Source organism: Theropithecus gelada, chromosome 7b (assembly GCF_003255815.1).
Source record: "Theropithecus gelada isolate Dixy chromosome 7b, Tgel_1.0, whole genome shotgun sequence".
In the NCBI taxonomy this organism is placed as follows: Eukaryota; Metazoa; Chordata; class Mammalia; order Primates; family Cercopithecidae; genus Theropithecus; species Theropithecus gelada.
Window position 1 is genome coordinate 71,292,217 of NC_037675.1, and position 20,257 is coordinate 71,312,473.

At 42.7% G+C, this 20,257-nt stretch overlaps 1 protein-coding gene across 2 annotated transcripts in view; it reads left to right on the top strand.

The window, feature by feature from the left end:
* The first annotated feature begins 432 nt into the window (after positions 1–432).
* The window catches only part of SMOC1 (SPARC related modular calcium binding 1), a 152,339-nt gene continuing 132,514 nt past the window's right edge, over positions 433–20,257 (top strand). For both annotated transcript variants that reach the window (XM_025392795.1, XM_025392796.1), the window contains exon 1: positions 433–826. In XM_025392795.1, coding sequence (XP_025248580.1) covers positions 557–826 — 270 coding nt within the window. In that variant the 5' untranslated portion in view covers positions 433–556. The remainder of the gene's footprint in view (positions 827–20,257) is intronic.

Sequence of the window (20,257 nt, forward strand, 5' to 3'; positions counted from 1 at the left end):
TTCCCAGTTGTTCTTCCCAAATGCAGCAGGGAGGCAGATCTGTTGGCGCCTTTGTGTCATAGCATTCTCATCTGATAAATGGGGCTAGGAGTATTTTCCCTGCCTACTTCACCGGGCTGTTGGGGTCACGAACTTGAGCTAAGAAATATACATGCTCAAGGCATTATTATTAGCCAGATGAACATTCTGGTGGGTGTCGGCTCCTGGGGCTCTCTCAGGCTTCCTCTGGCAGAAGTGCCACGAGAAAGTTACTCTTTATCCCAGTCTCTCCCGGGGCCCACTCCGGCAGAGCTCCTCGGCTGGGGGTTGACCACTAGCGGCTCCTCTTGCCCCTCTCCCATTGGCTTTCACCTGCCAGAGGGTCGGCTGCAACAGGCCTCTTGGCCCGTCAATCAGGCCCGCCGTGCTCCGCCCCGCCCCTCCCGGGGGTTTATAACGGGAATTCCCATGGCCCGGGCTTAGGCGTCCAACCTGCTGCTGCCTGGGCCCCGCCGAGCGGAGCTAGCGACGCGCGCGGAGCACACGCTCGCGCTCCAGCTCCCCTCCGGCGCGGTTAATGACTGTGTCCTCTGCCCGCAGCCTCTGCGAGCCCCAGCCGCAGGACCGCTGCCCGCTCCCCGCCGCCGCGAGGGCCCCGAGCGAAGGAAGGAAGGAAGCCAGACGCGCTGTTTGCCCCGCGGAGCCCGCGAACCCCGCTCGCTGCCGGCTGCCCAGCCTGGCTGGCACCATGCTGCCCGCTCGCTGCGCCCGCCTGCTCACGCCCCACTTGCTGCTGGTGCTGGTGCAGCTGTCCCCGGCTCGCGGCCACCGCACCACAGGCCCCAGGGTAAGTGCGCCCCCAGCTTTGCGCCCACCTGCGGAGGGAGGCGAGGTCGCTTCGCCACTCATCCCTGGGGGCAGGCGGGGGAAGAGAGATGTCAGAGACCTGTTGTCCTCTGTCTACTACCAGGTCCCCTGCGGGCTTCGTTGGTGAAGTTGCTGAAATTTTTTTTTTCTCCCATTGGAGCCACCACCCCTCCCTTTCTTGCAGCACCATCCCTCCCCTGCCCCCGAACTGTCACTGGTGGATTTTCTTTCCCAATCTCTTCTCCCCTGCATTTTGCTCAAGACCCTCAGAGGTGCCTCCTGCGTCGGAGAGAAGCTCGCTCTCCGCTCATGTAGGGCTTCCTTGTGGTCCCACGCTGCGCCAGGTCCAGCGCGCTGGCGTTGTTGGCAGGCAGCGGGGGTTGGGGGGGGTGGTGGGTGCAGCTCTGCCTGGAGAGTTTTAGGTTACCCGGGAGCCACACAAGGACCTTGTGTTGTTGTTTTAAAAAGCGATCACTGCTCGTAAAACCCACAGCAGATAATTTTAATGTCCCCTCCTGCCGGGCAGGCACTGGAAGAGGGTCAGAGGTGGGGTACTGTAAAGAGGTGGGAGGGGAGAGTTGCGCAATGTTCAGGGGTCTCTTCCCCTGGGTTCAGTGCTGGGAGGTTGAATTACTTGTTGAACCTTGGTCTGATTGGAGTTTCTGAACGACATGAAACCTGCCAATTCTGTGCACAGGACAGATTGTCCAGGGCATTGTAAAATCTCCTGGAACCGACAGCATTGTGTTCATTTCTGGTCTAGATTATTCCCCCAACACTCCCTACCAATTGGTCTAATAAAGAATTTCACTGCCTTAAAACATGTACTATTAAACCACCTAGTGGTTCTTTCGACTAAACTTAATCCAGGCAATCTTTGGCCAAGCATCAGTTTATGTCAGGGCAATTGCTTCTTAACTGGCAGCCTAAGAGTCCATGTGAAAATAGCTAGGATCTTTGCGAAAACAAGGTTGGCTCAACCAACTCGTGCTTCCTTTCCTGAACATCCTTGGGCCTAGCCCTTTACCACCTGTTCAGATTGCAGGTTGTTTATTCATAGTTTTTGCTATATGAGAATCATCTTTATAGCTGTCGTGTGGAGGAAAAGTCTTGTAATGCTTGACAAGTCTTAAAGACTGCCCAGATGCTGGGTTGATTACATCCAAGCCCAGCTATCACTGTGAGATCAGATTTGCAGCCACTTAGGAAAGAAAAGTGTTTGTCCCCGTGTTGGGCCAGCCCTTGCTTTTATGACCAGATGTGCAACAGCAGTAGTTAAAGTGTGGCAGATTAGATCCAGGGCGTGTCATAAATCCTCGACAGCAGGCATTCCCAAAGCTGGGGCAAGTAAGGGCTCCGGGAGTGACTTTTATGGATGCAGATGAGGATGCCTTTTAAATGAAGCTGCTTGGTTTGATATTAGGACTCGGAGCTCTTAAACTCTGAGGTCAGGCGAGCCATGCGTTCCCTCCAATAATTAGGAACAGTCAAGACAGAGATGCAGACCAGAGCACCCCGACTGAAATCTGGATGGCCGCCCACAGGAGGGTCGAAAGGAGAGAGGCCCTGAGACAAATGGTGGGGGGCTCATTTGTTTGCTGCTGGGCTTGTCTAGAGTCTCAAGCCATATGGCTCTCCTTCCTGGCCTCCTGGAATCAGAGGAAGCAACCTTTAGGGGAAAGCTAGGCACTTGAGGGGAAATCAGGCACCATGGTTAGGTTCCTTCCAGCTCCTCTAGTTTATTAATCTGATAGAAGTGATGGAACGTAAGCAGGAATTGTAAATAGGCTGGTGTATGTCCAAGCTGCTTCTCTCTCTCTTTCTCCCCCTCTTTTTTTTCCTCTTTCTCTCTCTCACTCAAATACATGCACAAACATACACACACATGCGCACACGCATCTTGGTGTGTTTAGAAAGTACCAAGGAGAAGGTGCTGTCTCGAGCATGTGGTTACCTGGTTGTGTTTATAGATAACAAGAGCTACCACATATGAACATCTGGGCTGGACACTTTACATGATCTCTTATTCCAACGAGAACAAGTGGGTGGGTCTTTTAAAAGCCATTTTGAAGATGACAAAGTGAGACTCAGGGTGGCCAATCGACTTGCCTGAGCTTCCAGTTTATATGGATTGAAAGATTGTATGCTTTTCCCACCGCCATGCAGCTGTAGCGAGTGTTCATCTGAGTGCTGCCATTTCTGTTAAAGAAAGAGATGGCTTGATGAGAAATACAGAACCTGGATACATCAGGGGAGTTTGCAGAGAAATTATTAACTTTTTTTTTTTTTTTGGTATCTGTATCACTTAAGGGAAATGACTGAATTTCAACCTATCCCCAAAGACTCCAGTTCTTTTCTATGGCTTATTGGTGGCCTCAAAAGTGTAGCTCTGGTTGTTGAGAGCGGCGTCATCCGAGGAGCAGAAACATCTGGCTTGTTGCATTATTCCCTGTGGGCACTTCTAAGTCTCTTCTGTTAATCTTTTGAGTGACAGAGGCTTAAGGATTGGCATCTTTTCCAGCTGGCTTTCTAGGAAACCAAGAGCATGCCCTTTCAGTTTAACTTTATCTGGCTCACTAATTGAGCTCCCCCGAGGCCTAGACCCCAGTCCTTGCCCCCTTATTTGCTTCCTGCCTTCCTTCATAAAATTCCTGACATTTGTTTGACTCTGGAAACCAGCGGCTATCAAGTATCAGATTGGAGGCTATTATGTAGGAAGCACCTGATTTTGGAGTGTCTCAACTCTGAGTGGCCGCTTGGCTACCTGGGACGTTGGTCAGGATTCTTTTAATTACCGAGGAGGCAGAGCTGTTTCTTTAATCCTGCACAATTTGCTGAAAATGTTTCAGGGGATGATGGGATGGGGGAGGGGCTCTCCCTGGCTGATGGCGTCTGGCTGATGGTCAAGCCAACTGCCTGTCTTTGTTAAATTCTGTGTCTGCCTTGAAGATGGAAAGCTGGGTGAAGGCAGGAACTGTTTCTGTGTTGTCCAGGGATTTATCTCTGGAGCTCAGCAAGGGCCAGACATCTGTCAAGATTTACTTTGTTGGTGTTGTTGGAATGAACAAATAAATGCAGATAATGTGTGTTAAAGAGTGATCACAGATTCTACTTTGTCTGGAGGCAGGAACTAGATTTAAGAAGTGTGAGAAATAGGAGATGATGCGAAGATCAAGAGGTCTGAGTCAGAAATGGAGTTTTATTTTTTAAATTTGACAGATAGCATTGTATTGTATGTATCATGCACAACATGATGTTTTGAAGTGTATATACATTGTGAAATAGTCAAATCTAGCTAATTAATGATGGTATTACCTCACATAATTATCATTTTTGTGGCGAGAGCACTTAACATCCACTCTTTGCATTTTTCAAGGATACAATAACCTGTCACTAACTATAGTCACTTTGCTACACAATAGATCTCTTGGATTTATTACTCCTCTCTAACTATAGTTATGTACCCTTTGACCAATCTCCCTCCTTCCCCTCTCCCCTCTTCATTCCCCAGCCTCTGGTAACCACTGTTCTATTTTCTGCTTCTATGTGACCAATTTTTTTAGATTCCATGTATGAGTGAGATGACATGGTATCTGTCCTTCTGTGGTGGTTTACTTTACTTAATGTCCTCCAGGTTTATCCATGTTGTTGCAAATGATAGGACTTCATTCTTTTATACGGCTGAAGAGTATTCCTTGTGTATATATACCATATTTTCTCTATCCATTCATCCACTGATGGACAGTTAGGTTGATTTCATATCTTGGCTATTGTGAACAATGTTGCAATAAACGTGGGAGAACAGGTATTTCTTCAACATACTGATTTCATTTCCTTTGGATAAATGTCCAGCAGTGAGATTGCTGGGTCATGTGCTCGTTCTGTTTTTAATTTTTTAAGGAATGTTTTTACTGTTTCTCATAATGGCTAATTTACATTCCCACCAACAGTGTGTAAGGACCCCCTTTTCTCCATATCCTTGCCAGCACTTGTTGTTTTTTGTCTTTTTGATAATAGCCATTCTAACTGGAGTGAGGTGGTATCTCATTGTGGTTTAACTGCATTTCCCTGATGATTAGTGATGTTGAGCATTTTTAAATATACCTATTGGCCATTTCTATGTCTTCTTTTGAGAAATGCCTATTCAGATCTTTTGCCCATTTTTTCATTGCATTGTTTTTTGTTTTTTTGCTATTGAGTGATTTGAGTTCTCTGTGTACTTTGCATATTAACTCCTTATCAGATATATAGTTTGTGAATATGTTCTCCCATTCTCTAGGTTATCTCTTTAGTTGGTTAACTGTTTTCCTTCCTGTGCAGAAGATTTTTCGTCTGGTATAATTTCATTTGTCTATTTTTGCTTTCGTTGCTTGTGCTTTTGAGTTCCCCAAACCAACGTCATGGAGCTTTCCCCATATGTTTTCTTTTAATAGTGTCACAGTTTTGGATCTTACATTTAAGTCTTTAATTCATTTGAGTTGATTTTTGTATATAGTGAGAGATGAGGGTCTAATTTCATTCTTCTGCATGTGGATATCCAGTTTTCCTAACACCATTTATTGAAGATTTTCCTTTCCCCATTGTGTGTTCTTGGTACCTTTGTTGAAATCAGTTGGCTGTAATTGTGTGGATTCATTTTTGGGCTCTGTATTCTGTTCCATTGGTCTACGTGTCTGTTTTTATGCCAGTACCATGCTGTCTTGGTTCTATAGCTTTGTAGTTTATTTTGAAGTCATATAGTGTGATGCCTCCAGCTTTGTTCTTGTTACTTTTTACTTTGCTTTGGCTATTCAGGGTCTTTTGTGGTTCTACAAAATTTTAGGGTTTTTTTTTCTATTTCTATGAAGAACATCTTAGTATTTTTATAGGGATTGCACTGAATCTGTAGATTGCTTTGGGAAGTATAAACATTTTCACAACATTTGCTATTCCAGTTCATGAACGTGATGTCTCTTTCCATTCATTTGTGTATTCTTCAACCTGAAACTGATTTCTTAAATGTTTTAGGTATTTGTTATTGCTTTTCTCGCCTCTTGGTCACTTGATTCATTCTTCAAAACCCAGATCCAACATTACTCTCTAGGAACTTTTCTACAGAGCATTCTTTTTGCTTAGGAATGATTACTCTCCCCTTTGAACAACTTCTGTATCTGGTCCACTTGCATTCTAACTTGTATTAATCCTCTTGCAGTAAGCATCTTAGTATCAGGCCAGCATCTTCCTCTTCTTAGCACTAAGTGACCCCTTTAGCACTTCATGCATGATCTGTTTTGGTAAATGGACAAATCTGCAAGCCCCTTGAGGGCAGAATAGAGACCTCATTCATCAGGGTGCTTGTCACATTGTAAAGCATTCTGTAAATATATATTGAAATGAAGTGGACTGCATAATGATGTCCAACCTGGACCCTGCTGTTGTTTAAACCTGAAATTGGTTATTTACAAACTGGCTTTTCCATTTTTGGGTTTTTGTTCTTTGTTTAAAAATAAGTGTGCTTGGTAGTTACAGGAAGGTAGGGGACGAGAGACTGAATATGCAAATTTGAATAGGGAAACTGGCTTTATAGCTCCTCCCCGGTCCTTTTTTGTATCTTGCATTTGCCAAGAGTGAAACAGCTTCTAAACTGTTCCCTTCCATTTGACTAGCCCACCCCAGCATCTGGTCCGGGGTAGGTCCTTGTGTCTGCTTAGATGCTTTTCCTATTATCTGTGCCCCTGACAAGAATCCTTCTTTTCCATATGGGGGGATTTAGCTGAAGTGCTACTCAAGTGTTAGGCCAAGGACCAGATTTAAACATTTTGGTGGAGCTGACATGTGAAATTTATAGAAACAAAATTGAGGAGGACAGGAAGAGGAAACAATCATTTTAGAATCTCTAGGAAATGCAATCAAAATAGAAAAGAATTGATATGATCTAATTATCTTCTGAAGTTGAGTATTCACATTTCTATGGCCCAGCAATTCCACTTCGGCTATATGTGCCCAGGAGAAACTCATGTCCTGTGCAAGTATGTTTACAAAGTCACATACCTGGAAAGAGCCCAGATGCTCATCAGTGGGAGGGCAGATGAGTAAACTGTGATGAATTTACAGTGTAAAATTATACTCAGCCAAAACAAGTGAGCAACAGTGACATGCAAAAATATGGCTAAGTCTTGGCAATATGATATTAAGTGAAAGAAAATTACCAAAAGATACAGCATGACATTTAAAAAATAAACTTATAAATAAGTAAAGTTAAAAAAAAAATTTTTAGGAATACGTGCAGCTACAAGAAAATGCTATGAAAAGCAAAGTAAAGTAATGATGGATACAGATTCAGGGTGAAGTTAGGGTGAGGCAGGGGGATAGAATGGGTAAAACCATATGGTTGGTGTGGGTTGGTGTTGATACTCTACCTTTTTCGGGAGAGGGAGGATGGGCCTAAAGGCATTTGTCCATTATTCAAGATCTAATAGCTGATAAAAAAGTGAGCCCTGCACAAACCAATGTTGAGTGTGTCATGAGCCAAAGATTATAATTAATTCAATTCTTTGCATGTGAGATCAAACAAACAAAAATTCCCAGAGTAAGGGACTCCTTTCTTGCCACCTTCTGCTTCCTTCTCCCCCTTTCAAGATGTGCATGTGTCTCTATCTAAAATAACCCCACTGGGGAGTGATTTTGGCTTCTAGACCCTGAGCAGACCCAGGCCCTGGCATAAACGTCTGCATCAGGTGGCTTAAGGGCTCATTTGTAAAGCTAAGCTGGCAGTAGGCAATCTTCCCTTTTCCTTGCTCAGGGTGATTCACCCTGCAGAGTGGAAGTGTTCATGAGCTGATGCTTGGGTTAGAAACTTTATTTGCCAGTGGGGCCAGTGGGGCCTGTGGGTGGAGGTAGTGTCTGGGTTAGGGGAAGGCCTGTTTCTAGTTTGATGCCTGTCTTCATGCCAACCTCCCCTCACCACCTTTTTCAGGAGCTGGGGGTGGGATGCATGATCCTGCTTAGCAGGTACAGGGCACCCTTTCTCTCTGGGCCACATAGAGATTTATTGTTTAGGCCGCCAAGTTCTGGTATTGCTGCTAGTGGTGGAGGATGTCAGTGTGGAGGGCCCCCTCCTTCCATGTTTGGGGAGGACAAAGGTTGAGTTGCAGATGAGAAATCAATTGGAGCTGCTTGTGAGGCCACCAAACAGGGTTAGATTTGTACAGTACGTGCTCTGCATGAGCCATGAGTCACCGAGAGGTCCAGAGATTGGATTGCCATGGATCACTTCCAACTGTCCCCATGAAGACCCCAAAGCAACATAGGTGACTATAGGGTTTTCTTTTGCATCCAACATCATTCAGAATTCAGTTGCTAGATCACAAAATAATCTTACCTTTGGCCACATCTAAGCTCGTTAGGTATGGAGCTCTGCATCCTTCCTGGACATCACCTTGGTTGATTTCAGCATCCTTTTTTTGAGTCAGAATGGGGCAGCCTTTCTAAGACAGGGAAGGCAGCTCTTATCTCAGCAGAGCCTTTCCCACCACCAGAGAGCACTGGGACTGAGCAAAGTTCCATGAGGTCAGGCGTAATGTGTTTTGAAACCTGACAAATTATCTAGAGATCTGAACAACTATGCCTCGCCTCCTTAAAAACTATTTTACACTACAGTGTTCGTTGGATTCTATAAGATAAGGACTGAAAGCCTTTTTTTTTAAAAAAAAGTATTGACAGTGGAGAAAAATTGGACCTACTTCCCAGAGTGGCTTATTTTTAGAACTAGATATGCATTCTAAGGCAGTGCTGGGAGTTCTAAATAATTTTTATGGATGTTCATTGTGCATTTATTCTTGAAACTTCTGCTAAGCCCCTGGGGAGAGGACACATTGTAGGTAACAAATAAAAGAATGAGATAGGGAGTGTTATAAAAGGACATGCGTTACTCCTTCACTTCCTCCTTCCAAAGTGCCAGTGACCTGCTTAAAAACGATGATGCCAGTGACTTCCCTTCATCCATAGAACTTTCCACAAGGATGGACATGGTTTATAACTGCACTGTCCAATATTAGCCACATGTGGCTATTGAACATTTGAAACGTGGTTAGTACACTGAGGACCTGAATTTTAAATTAAATTAAATTAATGTAAATATGAATGTTAATAGCCACATGTGGTTGGTGGCTATCATATTGGACAGTGCTGGACTCTGACCAGCGTGTCCAACCTTACCTCCTGCTGGATACCCCTATGTGCCCTAGACCTCAGCAGGGCTGAACCACTGTACTTCCTGATCTCTCCTTCCTTCCTCATTTCTGTCTGTCAGAATCCTGCCCATCATTCAAAAGGTTCAGATGCTACCTCCATGCAGTCCTTCTAGATTGGTCCCAGGATGAATTCTCTCAGTTTCCTTTAAGCAAAGAATCATTTGCTTACCCCTATGATGGCATGTGTCACCATCTTCCCTGTATCCCAGCCAACCAGGAGCAGCCTCAGCGGCAGACAGACTCAAGTGTGAGTCTGGCTCTGCTGTTGAGCATCAGGGCTAGTAATTTGGCCTCTTAGGTCCTCTATTCCCTGATTTGTCCATTGGAGGTCACAGCACCTCTTTTCTAGGGTGGTGGGGAAAATGGATGATGTGCCTTGTATTAGCTTCCTATTGCTGCTATGACAAATGAACACAAACTTAGTGGCTTAAACAACACAAATTTCTAGAGATCAGAAGTCTGACACGGCTCTTAATGGGCTAAAAAAATCAGCAGGACTGAGTTCCTTTCTGGAGCTGTAGGAGAGACTCTGTTTTCTTGCCTTTTCCAGCCTCTGGAATCTGCCTGCATTCCTTGGTTTGTGGTCCCTTCCACCTTCAAAGTTAGCAATGGTTGGCCAAATCTTTCCTCATGCTGCCAGGGTCTCTCTGGTTCTGAATTTTCTGTGTCCCTCTTTGCCATTTAAGGACTCTTGTGATTACACTGAGCCCACCCAGATAATTCAGAGTAATCTCCTTATTTTAAGTTTAGCTGATTAGAACAAACCTCCTTGCCCTGTAACATAGCATTATTAGGATTAGCACATGGACATCTTTGTGGGGGGCATTATCCTGCCTACCACGTTTATTAAGGGCCTGGTACAGTGCCTGGCTCATAGAAAGTGCTTTACAGTTGAGGCCATCATTATGACCAGCATCTGTTAGTTTCTTTCCTTTAGGGTAGGAGCCTCTTAATGATGAAGTCGCTTAATTTTCTTTATAGACTCCATCCTGCCCGAAAGCAGGTGCTTAATAAATGTTTATTGAATAATAGAATTTTCAATAAAGGTAGATGATTTCTTTCCTTGTAAAGCTATATTGGATAGTAAAAAGAAATAATATGCAAAAAAGGGAATAGATGATCCCTTTTAGGTAAAAAAGTCGGTTTATATATTAAAAAATTATGTAGATTATTTGTCATGCTGTTAGTGGTGGTGATCATGGGGATGTTCAATTTCCAAGAGATGCATTTTGGTGACTATTAACACAATTTTGTTTACAAGGAGCATTTTTTAATTCTAGAGCAAAATAATAAAGATTAAAACATGCATGATTGAAAAATGCCCCCTAAACCTGTCTCAGTCCAGCCTGATTCCTGAGTCACCCTGGGATTCAATCTACATCTGACACAATTGGCCTGTATTCATGTTGGGCTAACTTTTAGGGCTAGTAACTATTAGTACCAGGACTGCTCATTTTCAACATGCTTTGAGCTCAGGCTGCTTTAAAGGAGAGTTTTCAATTAACCTCAGCAGGACATAACTGTAAAAAATATATTTATTGCTACTGGTGGGAATATAAATTAGTATAACTTTGTAGAATTACAGTTGAAGTTGTACACACCCTTGGACCTTGTAATTCTGCTCTGGTACATACCCTGGAGAAACTCTAATGTATATGGAGAGATACGTTCAAGACTGTTCATAGCAGCATTTTCTGGTGGTAGGAGAACATTGGAAATTAGCTAAATGACCACCAACAGAAGAATAGAAAAATAAATTAAAGTATATGCAAATAATGGACTCTTACACAACACTGGTAATGACTAATCTAAAGCTATACTAATTATTGAAGATTAATTTCACCAATGTTGCATGAAAAAGGCAAATTGCAGAATAATACCTAATGCTATTATTTACATAAAGGTTGAAAGCATGCAAAAGCTATATTGTTTAGATGTAAAAAATGTAAGATAAAATTAAGGGCAGTGATGAACGCTGTGTGGAGCTCAGGTTAATGGTTAAGTAGGGCAAACTGGAATATGTCATGAGGGGACACACAGAAGGGTTGGATTGAATGGTAATACTGTCTGTCTTAAAATTGGGCAGTGAATACATAGATTCTTAAATTCCTTTTTGTATATTTTAAGTAATACATTATACATTTTTCATAAGATATTAAAATGCATTTACATAGATCACAAACAGTGTTTAAGAACAAATATTAAAAGTGATGCTTCTGGAAGGCGTTCTCAGCTGTATGAAGCTGAGCATGCCTTTCCTTTCCTCTGAAGAACAGGCTCAGGGGTGTTTAACCAAAGTTGCAATTCCTCTTCCCTCCCTACTCCCCGGACTGCATCTGCTGGCCTCTCCCTCCTACCCTCCTCAGGGCCAGGAGGGGCTGCTGCTCCCTTCTCCTGGCCTGTGCTTGCCAGCGTTAGTGCTCCTCTCTGCCCTCCCCAGGCCTCTGCTTGCCTGTCGTCCTTGCCCTCCCTGGATGATCATGAATGAGGTTCTTCTTCATCCTCTCCAAGTTAGTCGTTGTCGGTTTAAGATTTCCAAAGTTGGAAAGTAAAAATACAGAATGTCCAGGTAAGTTGGAATTTCAGATAAACAACAGATTATGTTTTAGTGTAAGTATGACCCACATAAAAATTATTCATTGTTTATCTGAAATTGAAATTGAATGGAGTATCTTGTATTGTATCTGCCAATCCTAAATTAGTTCCTTTCTTTTGTAAATTACCTGCCCAGGGCTTCTGCTAATTTAAAAAATAGGGATGGTAGGGTTTTTTTAAAACAATACTAAAGGTATTAATCTGTTTTTCTGTCAAGTCTGGCAAATGCCTTTCTCAGTATGTTATATGAAAGGATGAGGGTTTCAATCCACTGAACTTTTACATGTTTATGTGGCTAATCTGTTGTTATGGTTTCTGTCTTTGGTGTCAGGCTGAGAAAGGCCTTCTACTAAGATTGTAGAAATTAGGGTGAATAAATTTCTAAAGACTTGGGTTGCACAAGCAGCAACAAATGCATGACACACAGGTCACCGATTAATGTTTGCTGTGAGTTTCTGTAGTATGTTCTGAATGGAACTTCTTAATGTAATCCTTTGGAAAGCATACTTGTTCCATGCTTCAGAAATTCCAGTAACATTTGGAAAGAAGATATGCCAAATGGAAGATTCTGTGAAGGTAATTGGGGAAATTTATGTAAAATGTGTTGGTAAGCAAGCTGTACTGGAAATGACACTAGAACTTTGGCAAAGGACTTAGACTCTCCTTCATCTTTGGGTCCTATCTAGTCATTATATTTTTTTTGTTGTTGTGAAAACTTCCAAATACACACAAAAGGAGAGAATAGTATAATGGATTGCCATGGATCCCTTACCCACATTCGACCATGAACCACTCATGGCCAATCTTGTTCCTTCTACCAGTCTCCCTATTGCCCTGCTCAGATTATTTTAAAGCAAACGTCTCCCTATTCTCCTGCTCAGATTATTTTGAAGCAAATCTGACATTGTGTCATATTATCTGTACATTTTCTTTTTTTTTTTTGTTGAGACAGAGTCTCGCTTTGTCGCCCAGACTGGAGTACAGTGGCCGGATCTCAGCTCACTGCAAGCTCTGCCTCCCGGGTTCACGCCATTCTCCTGCCTCAGCCTCCTGAGTAGCTGGGACTACAGACGCCCGCCACCTCGCCCAGCTAGGTTTTTGTATTTTTTAGTAGAGACGGGGTTTCACCGTGTTAGCCAGGATGGTCTCGATCTCCTGACCTTGTGATCCGCCCGTCTCGGCCTCCCAAAGTGCTGGGATTACAGGCTTGATCCACCGTGCCCGGCCACATTTTCATATATATCTCTAAAAGTTTAGGATTCATTAAAAAACCTAACCATGATACCAAACCACAACCAAAATGTATTAGCAATAATTCTGTAATATAATACAATCAAATAATCAACATTCAAATTTCCTTGATGATCCCTTAAATATGCTATTCTGTTTCTTCAAATCAAGGCCCAAATAAGGTCCACATATTGCAATTGGTTGATTTGTCTCCTAAGTCTGTTTTAATCTATGAGTTTCTCCTCTACCTCTTTCTCACTTTGTAATTTATTTGTTGAGTAAACAGGTCTTCTGGGGTTTCCACACTAGATTTTGCTGCCTGCATTTCTGTTGCATTTTGTGACATGTCCCTCTCTCCTTTATGTTTCTTGTAAAATGGTAGTTAAATCTATAGGTTTGATCAGGTATAGGTTTGATAGATATATTTTTGCAAGTATATTTCATGGGAGTTGGTGTGTACTTCCTTCAGGAGACATACAACATCTGTGATGTGAGCACCCATTGATGATCATTGCTGGACCTGCTAATTCACTGATTTTTAAACAAGTAAAAGGCTGTACTGAAAAGAGATTCTAACTTTTGGGAGGTATTGCCATTATTTTCCTTGTCTCTGATGTTGCCATGGAGGGATAGAGAAGGGGGTTTTGTGCTAAAGTTCCCTTCTGAAGCCTCTCTCAGTGGGAAGGCTGCATGCGACTGCAAAGCTCTGAGGGGGAAACTATGCCCTGAGTTTTTGGTTGGTGGCCTTGGGAGGGGAACCACCTTGGTGGTTTCTGGTTGAAGTGGTAAGAGCATAAGGGAGCTGGTTTTACTTTTTAGTGTTAATTGGGAGGTTTTTCCGATGTAACTATAGATTTGCTTTTTGTGTGATCTTTGGTATATTTATATCAGTTGGGTATTTATATTACAAGAAACAGATAATGCATTTTGAACTGGCTTATACAGTGAAGGAGATTCATTGGCTCAAGTAGCAGAAGGTACAGAGGTAAGACAGGTACCATGGGCTGAATTCTGTCTCCTCCAAATTCATATGAAGTCTTAACCCCTAGTACCCCAGAATGTGATTGTATTTGGAGATATAGCCTTGATGAAGCAATTAAATTAAAATGAGTCTGTTAGGGTGGGCCCTAATCCAGTCTGACTGGTGCCCGTGTAAGAAGAGGAGATTAGAACACACAGAGAAAAACTAGGGACATGATTGCCCTGTGATGAGGCAGTGAGAAGGTAGCCATCTGCAAGCTAAGGAGAGAGGCCTCAGAAGAGACCAACCCTGCCAGCACCTTGTTCTTGAACTTCCAGCCTCCAGAATTGTGAGAAAATATATTTCTGTGGTTTAAGCTACTCAGTCTGTGGTATTTTGTTATGGCAGCCCTAGCAAACTAATACAGTGATTTTCATAAGTGGTTTGATTCAGTGACTGAGTAGTATCATCAAATATACAGTGCCTTTATGTAGTTCCCCTCTGCCTCGTGTGGTGTATGTTTTATCCCAAGTCCAGCTTTGTCATGGGGGCAAATGGCTGCAGTGGTTCCATCCTTCCTATCTAAACATCATCCTTCTAGATGAGGGAAAAGAGAATTGACTTTCAATAGCTCTCTCAGATGGTGCAGAGTCTTCATTCCTAGATGGTATCAGGAAACTTAGCCATTCTTTTAACCAATCCCTTTGGCCAGGAGAATGCCATGCTTGACTTGGGCCCAGGTTTCTTAGACCAATCATTGTGGCAGGGGTAGGAGATAGGATTACCCATTTCTGGGACAAGGGGTCAGGTTAATGGTGTTAGCTTCTCCTGACCACATGGCTACTGGACAAGGTAGGAGAGTGGAAGGAATGCTGGAGCAACAACCACAGGATTTGTGTTGGGATCTGTGACATTTGGAGACAAGTGGAATGGTGGGGTGGGCTGTGTGTTGAGAAGGGTGCTGGACATGGATGGTCAGAGCCCAGAGCGGGGCTTCCCTCTTACTGGGTGATCAGTTGCTTCATTGGTTAAGGGAATTAAATGATTTTCCAGGGTCCTCAGTGCAGATGTTCCAAGAGTTGGAGCTGACAGGAAAAAGGGAACATAGAAAGAGTTTGAAAAATTTCAGAATAGAATAGATAGGCCATGTGAAAATGATTCCAGAGAGCCCAAAATGAGGATAATAGGCCCACAGTTGAAAGATTCCCATAGATGCCTTCGTTTTACAGATGTTTAAGGACTGTGCCCAGTGCACTTGGCCAGCTAGTGGCAGAGCCAGGGCCAGATTCTAGATATGTCCCTTTATTGCTCTGTGCATGCCTTTTCCTTTCAAAGATGCCCTGGAACATTTGGAAAAGTGGCACAATTCCAGCTGTGGGGGGGAAAAAGCTTGAATTTTTGTAGAGGATTGTGTTTCTAAGTTGGCTTTGGCCAATTCACCAATTTCCAGAGGTTGGGAAAGGTGACTAAAACCTCAGGACATTTGGAATCTTCCCCGTCCTTGCCACCTGACTGTGCATGCATTTCATAGCATTCTCATTTCCTGAAAAGGGGTGAGTTTCTGGTTTCCACCAGTGTTGAAGGTTTCAGTTAGGAAATGTGAAGTAGAGCTGATAGAACAAGTAGCCAGTAATTCTGTTTGAAGAAGTAAAGGTAGTTTTCGGTGTAGGACTGTTGATGCTGGTTAATAGCAAGGAGATCAATGTAAACATCCACCCAACTGAATGGCAAGTGATCTGGAGCAGTGAGAGCATGTTTGATGGTTGGCATGATAGTTTCCTAGGTGGGTTTTAAAATCAATACCCGGCCGGGTGCGGTGGCTCACGCCTGTAATCCCAGCACTTTGGGAGGCCGAGGTGGGTGGATCACAAGGTCAGGAGATCGAGACCATGGTGAAACCCCGTCTCTACTAAAAATAGAAAAAATTAGCCGGGCGCAGCGGCGGGCGCCTGTAGTCCCAGCTACTCGGGAGGCTGAGGCAGGAGAATGGCGTGAACCCGGGAGGCGGAGCTTGCAGTGAGCCGAGATTGCGCCACTGCACTCCAGCCTGGGCAACAGAGCAAGACTCCGTCTCAAAAAAAAAAATAAATAAATAAATAAAATCAATACCCTTCTTGAGAGTAGAAGTAGAAACCCTTTGTTTTTGTTGAGGAGGGTCTGAAAGTAGCCAGGGCCCTCCTTCTTTGGATACTTTCTCTCTGCCTCTCTGCCAGTGACTTCAGACAGCCTTAGGGAAGATTGACAACCTGAACGAACAGAGGTCAAGATGCATCATTCCATCCTTCTAGTCTTCTTCCTAGCTTTGAGGACTATGTAACTTTTCTTGGTGGTATGGCATTGTACTTTCTTTCCCCCCATCAAGGTAGAGCCTTTGGAAAAGACTGGGCTCACAACCTTGGTCCCAATATTGCTGATTCCCAGTTTGTACCCTTTTTTCCTTCCTTCCTTCCTTCCTTCCTTCCTTCCTTCCTTCCTTCCTTCTTTTCTTTTCTTTTCTTTTTTTCTTTTTTTTTTTTCTGAGACAGGTCTTGTTCTGTCACCTAGGCTAGAGTGCAGTGGTGCAATTGAACTCTTGGGGCTCAGATGATCCTAATGCCTTAGCCTCCTGAGTAGCTTGAACTAAGGTGTGCCTCCATACCTGGCTAGTTTTTAAATTTTTGAAGAGACACAGTCTTGCTATATTGTCTAGGCTGGTCTCGAACTCTTGGGCTCAAGCAATCTTCCTACTTCACCCTCCCAAAGGGCTGGAATTATAGATGTGAGCCAGGGTACTTGGCCCCCAGTGTGCACCTTTCTTTTCCTAAAGCTGCATCTACTTTGAGAATGAAGTTCACCTCCCATCTCAATGCTGGATGATAGACATCTGAGCTGATACCATTTGACTAGCTGCCTGCTTTCTTGCCTACCTAGATGGCAGTGTAGCATAGTGGTTTGGGGTCAAAGAGACCTGAGATTAGGTCTCTTTCTCAGAAAAGCCACTTTCTAGCTGTGTGTCCTCAGGCAAATGAACTAAGCTCCATGCTTCAGCTTCCTCTTCAAGAAAAGAAAGATATTATTTAACTCGTTGGGTAATTGAGAAGCTTAAATGAAGTGACGGCAGGAAGCTAGGAAGCTCAGTAAATGCTGACTATTCACAAAAATAATAGCTGTAACAAGAAAATATGAGAGATCCATGTAAGAACCCAAAATTAGATTTCCCCCTTGGAATTAAAGCTAAAAGAGTCCCATCAATACAGTGAAGATTTATAATCCATGGTTTTATTCCCTTTTGTTTAAAAATAAAGTTCATTTTATGTGCAATATATCAAATTCCTTCACTTTCCCAATCTGATATAGGTCAGGAGGATCCTCTTAAATGTAAGTCAGTGGAGGGAGGATGCTTCTTGGCATGGTCTTCCTCCATGTGCCATGTGGCTATGGCTTCTCTTCCAGGCAACTGGACGCTCTGTCTTTCTTGAAGTCTTGTTTCGTTTTTCCCTTTTCCTGGCACGGTAGGCTGTTTTCCTGACTATAGCATCTAAAGGAAGCTCGAGTAGTCCTGATCACCTTCTCTATATTTCTCTAAGACTGTGAGAAATCATAGGAAGTCTGTAAGACTGTGAGAAACAGTTTTGCCATTAGGAGGTAAGTGGAAGGTCCTGCTGATTGATGTGCCCTCCTCACAATTTTTGGGGTTGGGGGTCAGGCTAGTGACTGTCCAATGTGTTCCCAGATGTGATCCAGGAACATTCCATGGAGGGGCAGTGCCTGGCTTTTCTGGCCCCCTCCTCTTCTAAACTCATATGAGCCTTCCCCTTGTCTGGGTGTTAGAAGGCCAATAAGGGCAGAGCCCATTGTGTCCCTACACACCATCGCTCCAGGTCTTTTTCAGAACTGCAGTTCAGAAACAATAACTCCTTGCTGTTAGCATGACTTCCTGGAGGGATATTTCCAGATAACGTGGCTTGGGCCAGCCACACCTACTTTTTTTTTCTTCTAAGTACTTTTAATTTGTATATTTGGACCATTTATATTTAAAGTGATAATCGATGTAGTTGAATTAATATCTACTATATTTGCTACTGTTTTCTACTTATTGCTCTTGTTCTTTGTGCCTATTTTTGTCTTCAACTCATTTTTCTGCCAGTTGTGTTTTTAATTGAGCATTTTTAATGATTTCATTTTCTCTTTTCTTAGTGTAGCAATTATACTTTAAAAAAAACTTTTCAAAATGGTTGCCCCAGAGTTTGCAATAAACATTTAAAGCTAATCCAAGTCCTCTTTCAAGTAACACTATGCTACTTCATGGGTAGTGCAAATACCTTATAATAAAGTATTTCTAATTCCTCTCTCCTGTCCCTTGTATCATGCTGTCATTTATTTAATTTATATGTAAGCTGTACTCATGGACTACATTGTTGCTAACATTATTATTTTGAAAAAACTATTATCTGTTAAATTAATTGATAATATAATAAATACAAGTTTTAATTTTGCCTCCACTTATTCTTTCTCTAATGCTCTTTCTTTATGTAGATCTGAGTTTCTGAGCTATGTTTTTTCCTTCTTTCTGAATAACTTCTTTTAACGTTTCTTACAAGGCAGATCTACTGGCAACAAGTTCCCTCAGTTTTTATTTGCCTCAGAGTCTGTTTCTCTATCACTTTTAATGGATAATTTTGCAAAATACAGAATTCTAGGAGGGTAACTTTTTCTCTCAACATTTAAAGTATTTCATCACACTCTATTCTTCCTTACATGGTTTCTGAGGATAAGTTGGATATAATTCTTATCTTTGCTCCTCTATACATACGGTGTATTTTCCTTTGGCTTCTTTCAAGATTTTTTTCTTTATCTTTGATTTTTTTTTTTTTTTTTTTCAGTTTGAATATGATTTGTCTAGGGCTTTTTTTTTTTTTTTTTTTTTTTCCAATTTCCTGGCTTGGTGTTCTCTCTCAGCTTTCTGGATCTGTGGTCTGGTGTCTGGCATGAATTTTGGGGAAATTCTCAGTTACTATTGCTCCAAATAATTCTTCTGTTTCTTTCTTTCTTCTCCTTTTAGTATTTCCATTATACATGTTATACCTTTTGTGCTTGTCCCAAAGTTCTTGTATATTCAATTCTGTTTTTTTTTTTTTTTTTTCCCCCATCTTTTTTCTCTTTGCTTTTCAGTTTTGGAAGTTTCTATTGCCATATCCTCAAGCTCAGAGATTCTTTCCTCTGCCATGTCCAGTCTACTAATGAGACCATCAAAGGAATTCTTCATTTCTGTTATAGTGTTTTTGATCTCTTGCATTTCTTTTTGATTATTTCTCAGAATTTCCGTTTCACTGTTTATATTACCCATATGTTCTTGTATGTTGTTTACTTTTCCCATTAGAGCCCTTAGCATATTAATCATAGTTTAAAAAAAAATTCCTGATCTAATAATTCCAACATCACCGCCATATTTGTCTGGTACTGATGCTTGCTCTATCTCTTCAAACTGTGTTTGTTTGTTTGTTTGTTTTTGCCTTCTAGTATGCCTTGTAATTTTTTGTTGAAAGCCAGCCATGATGTATTGGGCAAAACGACTTGTGGTAAATAGGCCTTTAGTGATGTGGTGGTAAGGTGTAGGGGGAGGAGAAGCATTCTGTAGTCCCATGATTAGGTCTTAGTTTTTTGGTGAGCCTGTGCCACTGGACTGTGAACTTCATAAGTGCTTCTTAGTGTTTCCCCCTACCTTCGGTGGAACATGATGGCTAGGGTGGGCTAGAGTTTATTTCCCTTCTCCCAGGTAGTTTAGGCTCTGATAAAATCCCAACAGGTTAGGCTCTGGTAAAATAGTTTCTCCTGATGGCAAAGGCCTTGTTAAGCAGAACAGAATGCTCTGCTGTATTTCAAAATGGCTGCCTCCCCCGTCTTCTGCTGGAAGGGTTGGGATCTGTGTCTCTACCTAAGTTTCATGTTCAATTGTAATCCCCAGTGTTGGAGGTGGGGCCTGGTGGGAGGTGATTGGGTCATGGGGTTGGATCCTTCATGAATGATTTAGCATCATCCCTTTGGTACTATTCTCGTGACAGAGCTCTCATGAGATCTGGTTGTTTAAAAGTGTGTGGCACCTCCCTTCTCTGGCTCTCTTCCTTCTGTTCCAACTTTGTAAGACGTGCCTGCTTGCCTTTTGCTTTCCGCCATGATTGTAAGTTTCCTGAGGCCTCCCAAGAAGTAAATGCCACTGTGCTTCCTGTAGAACTATGAGCCAACTAAACATTTTTCTTCATGAATTGTCCAATCCCCAGGCATTTCTTTATAGCAATGTGAGAACAGACTAATACAAAGGGCAAGGAGATTTTTCTCTGATATTCACTGTGAGAACCAGGTAGGGCTCCTGGAGGTAAAACTCACTAAAATGTGGAGGTCCCCCTAAGTCTAGGTA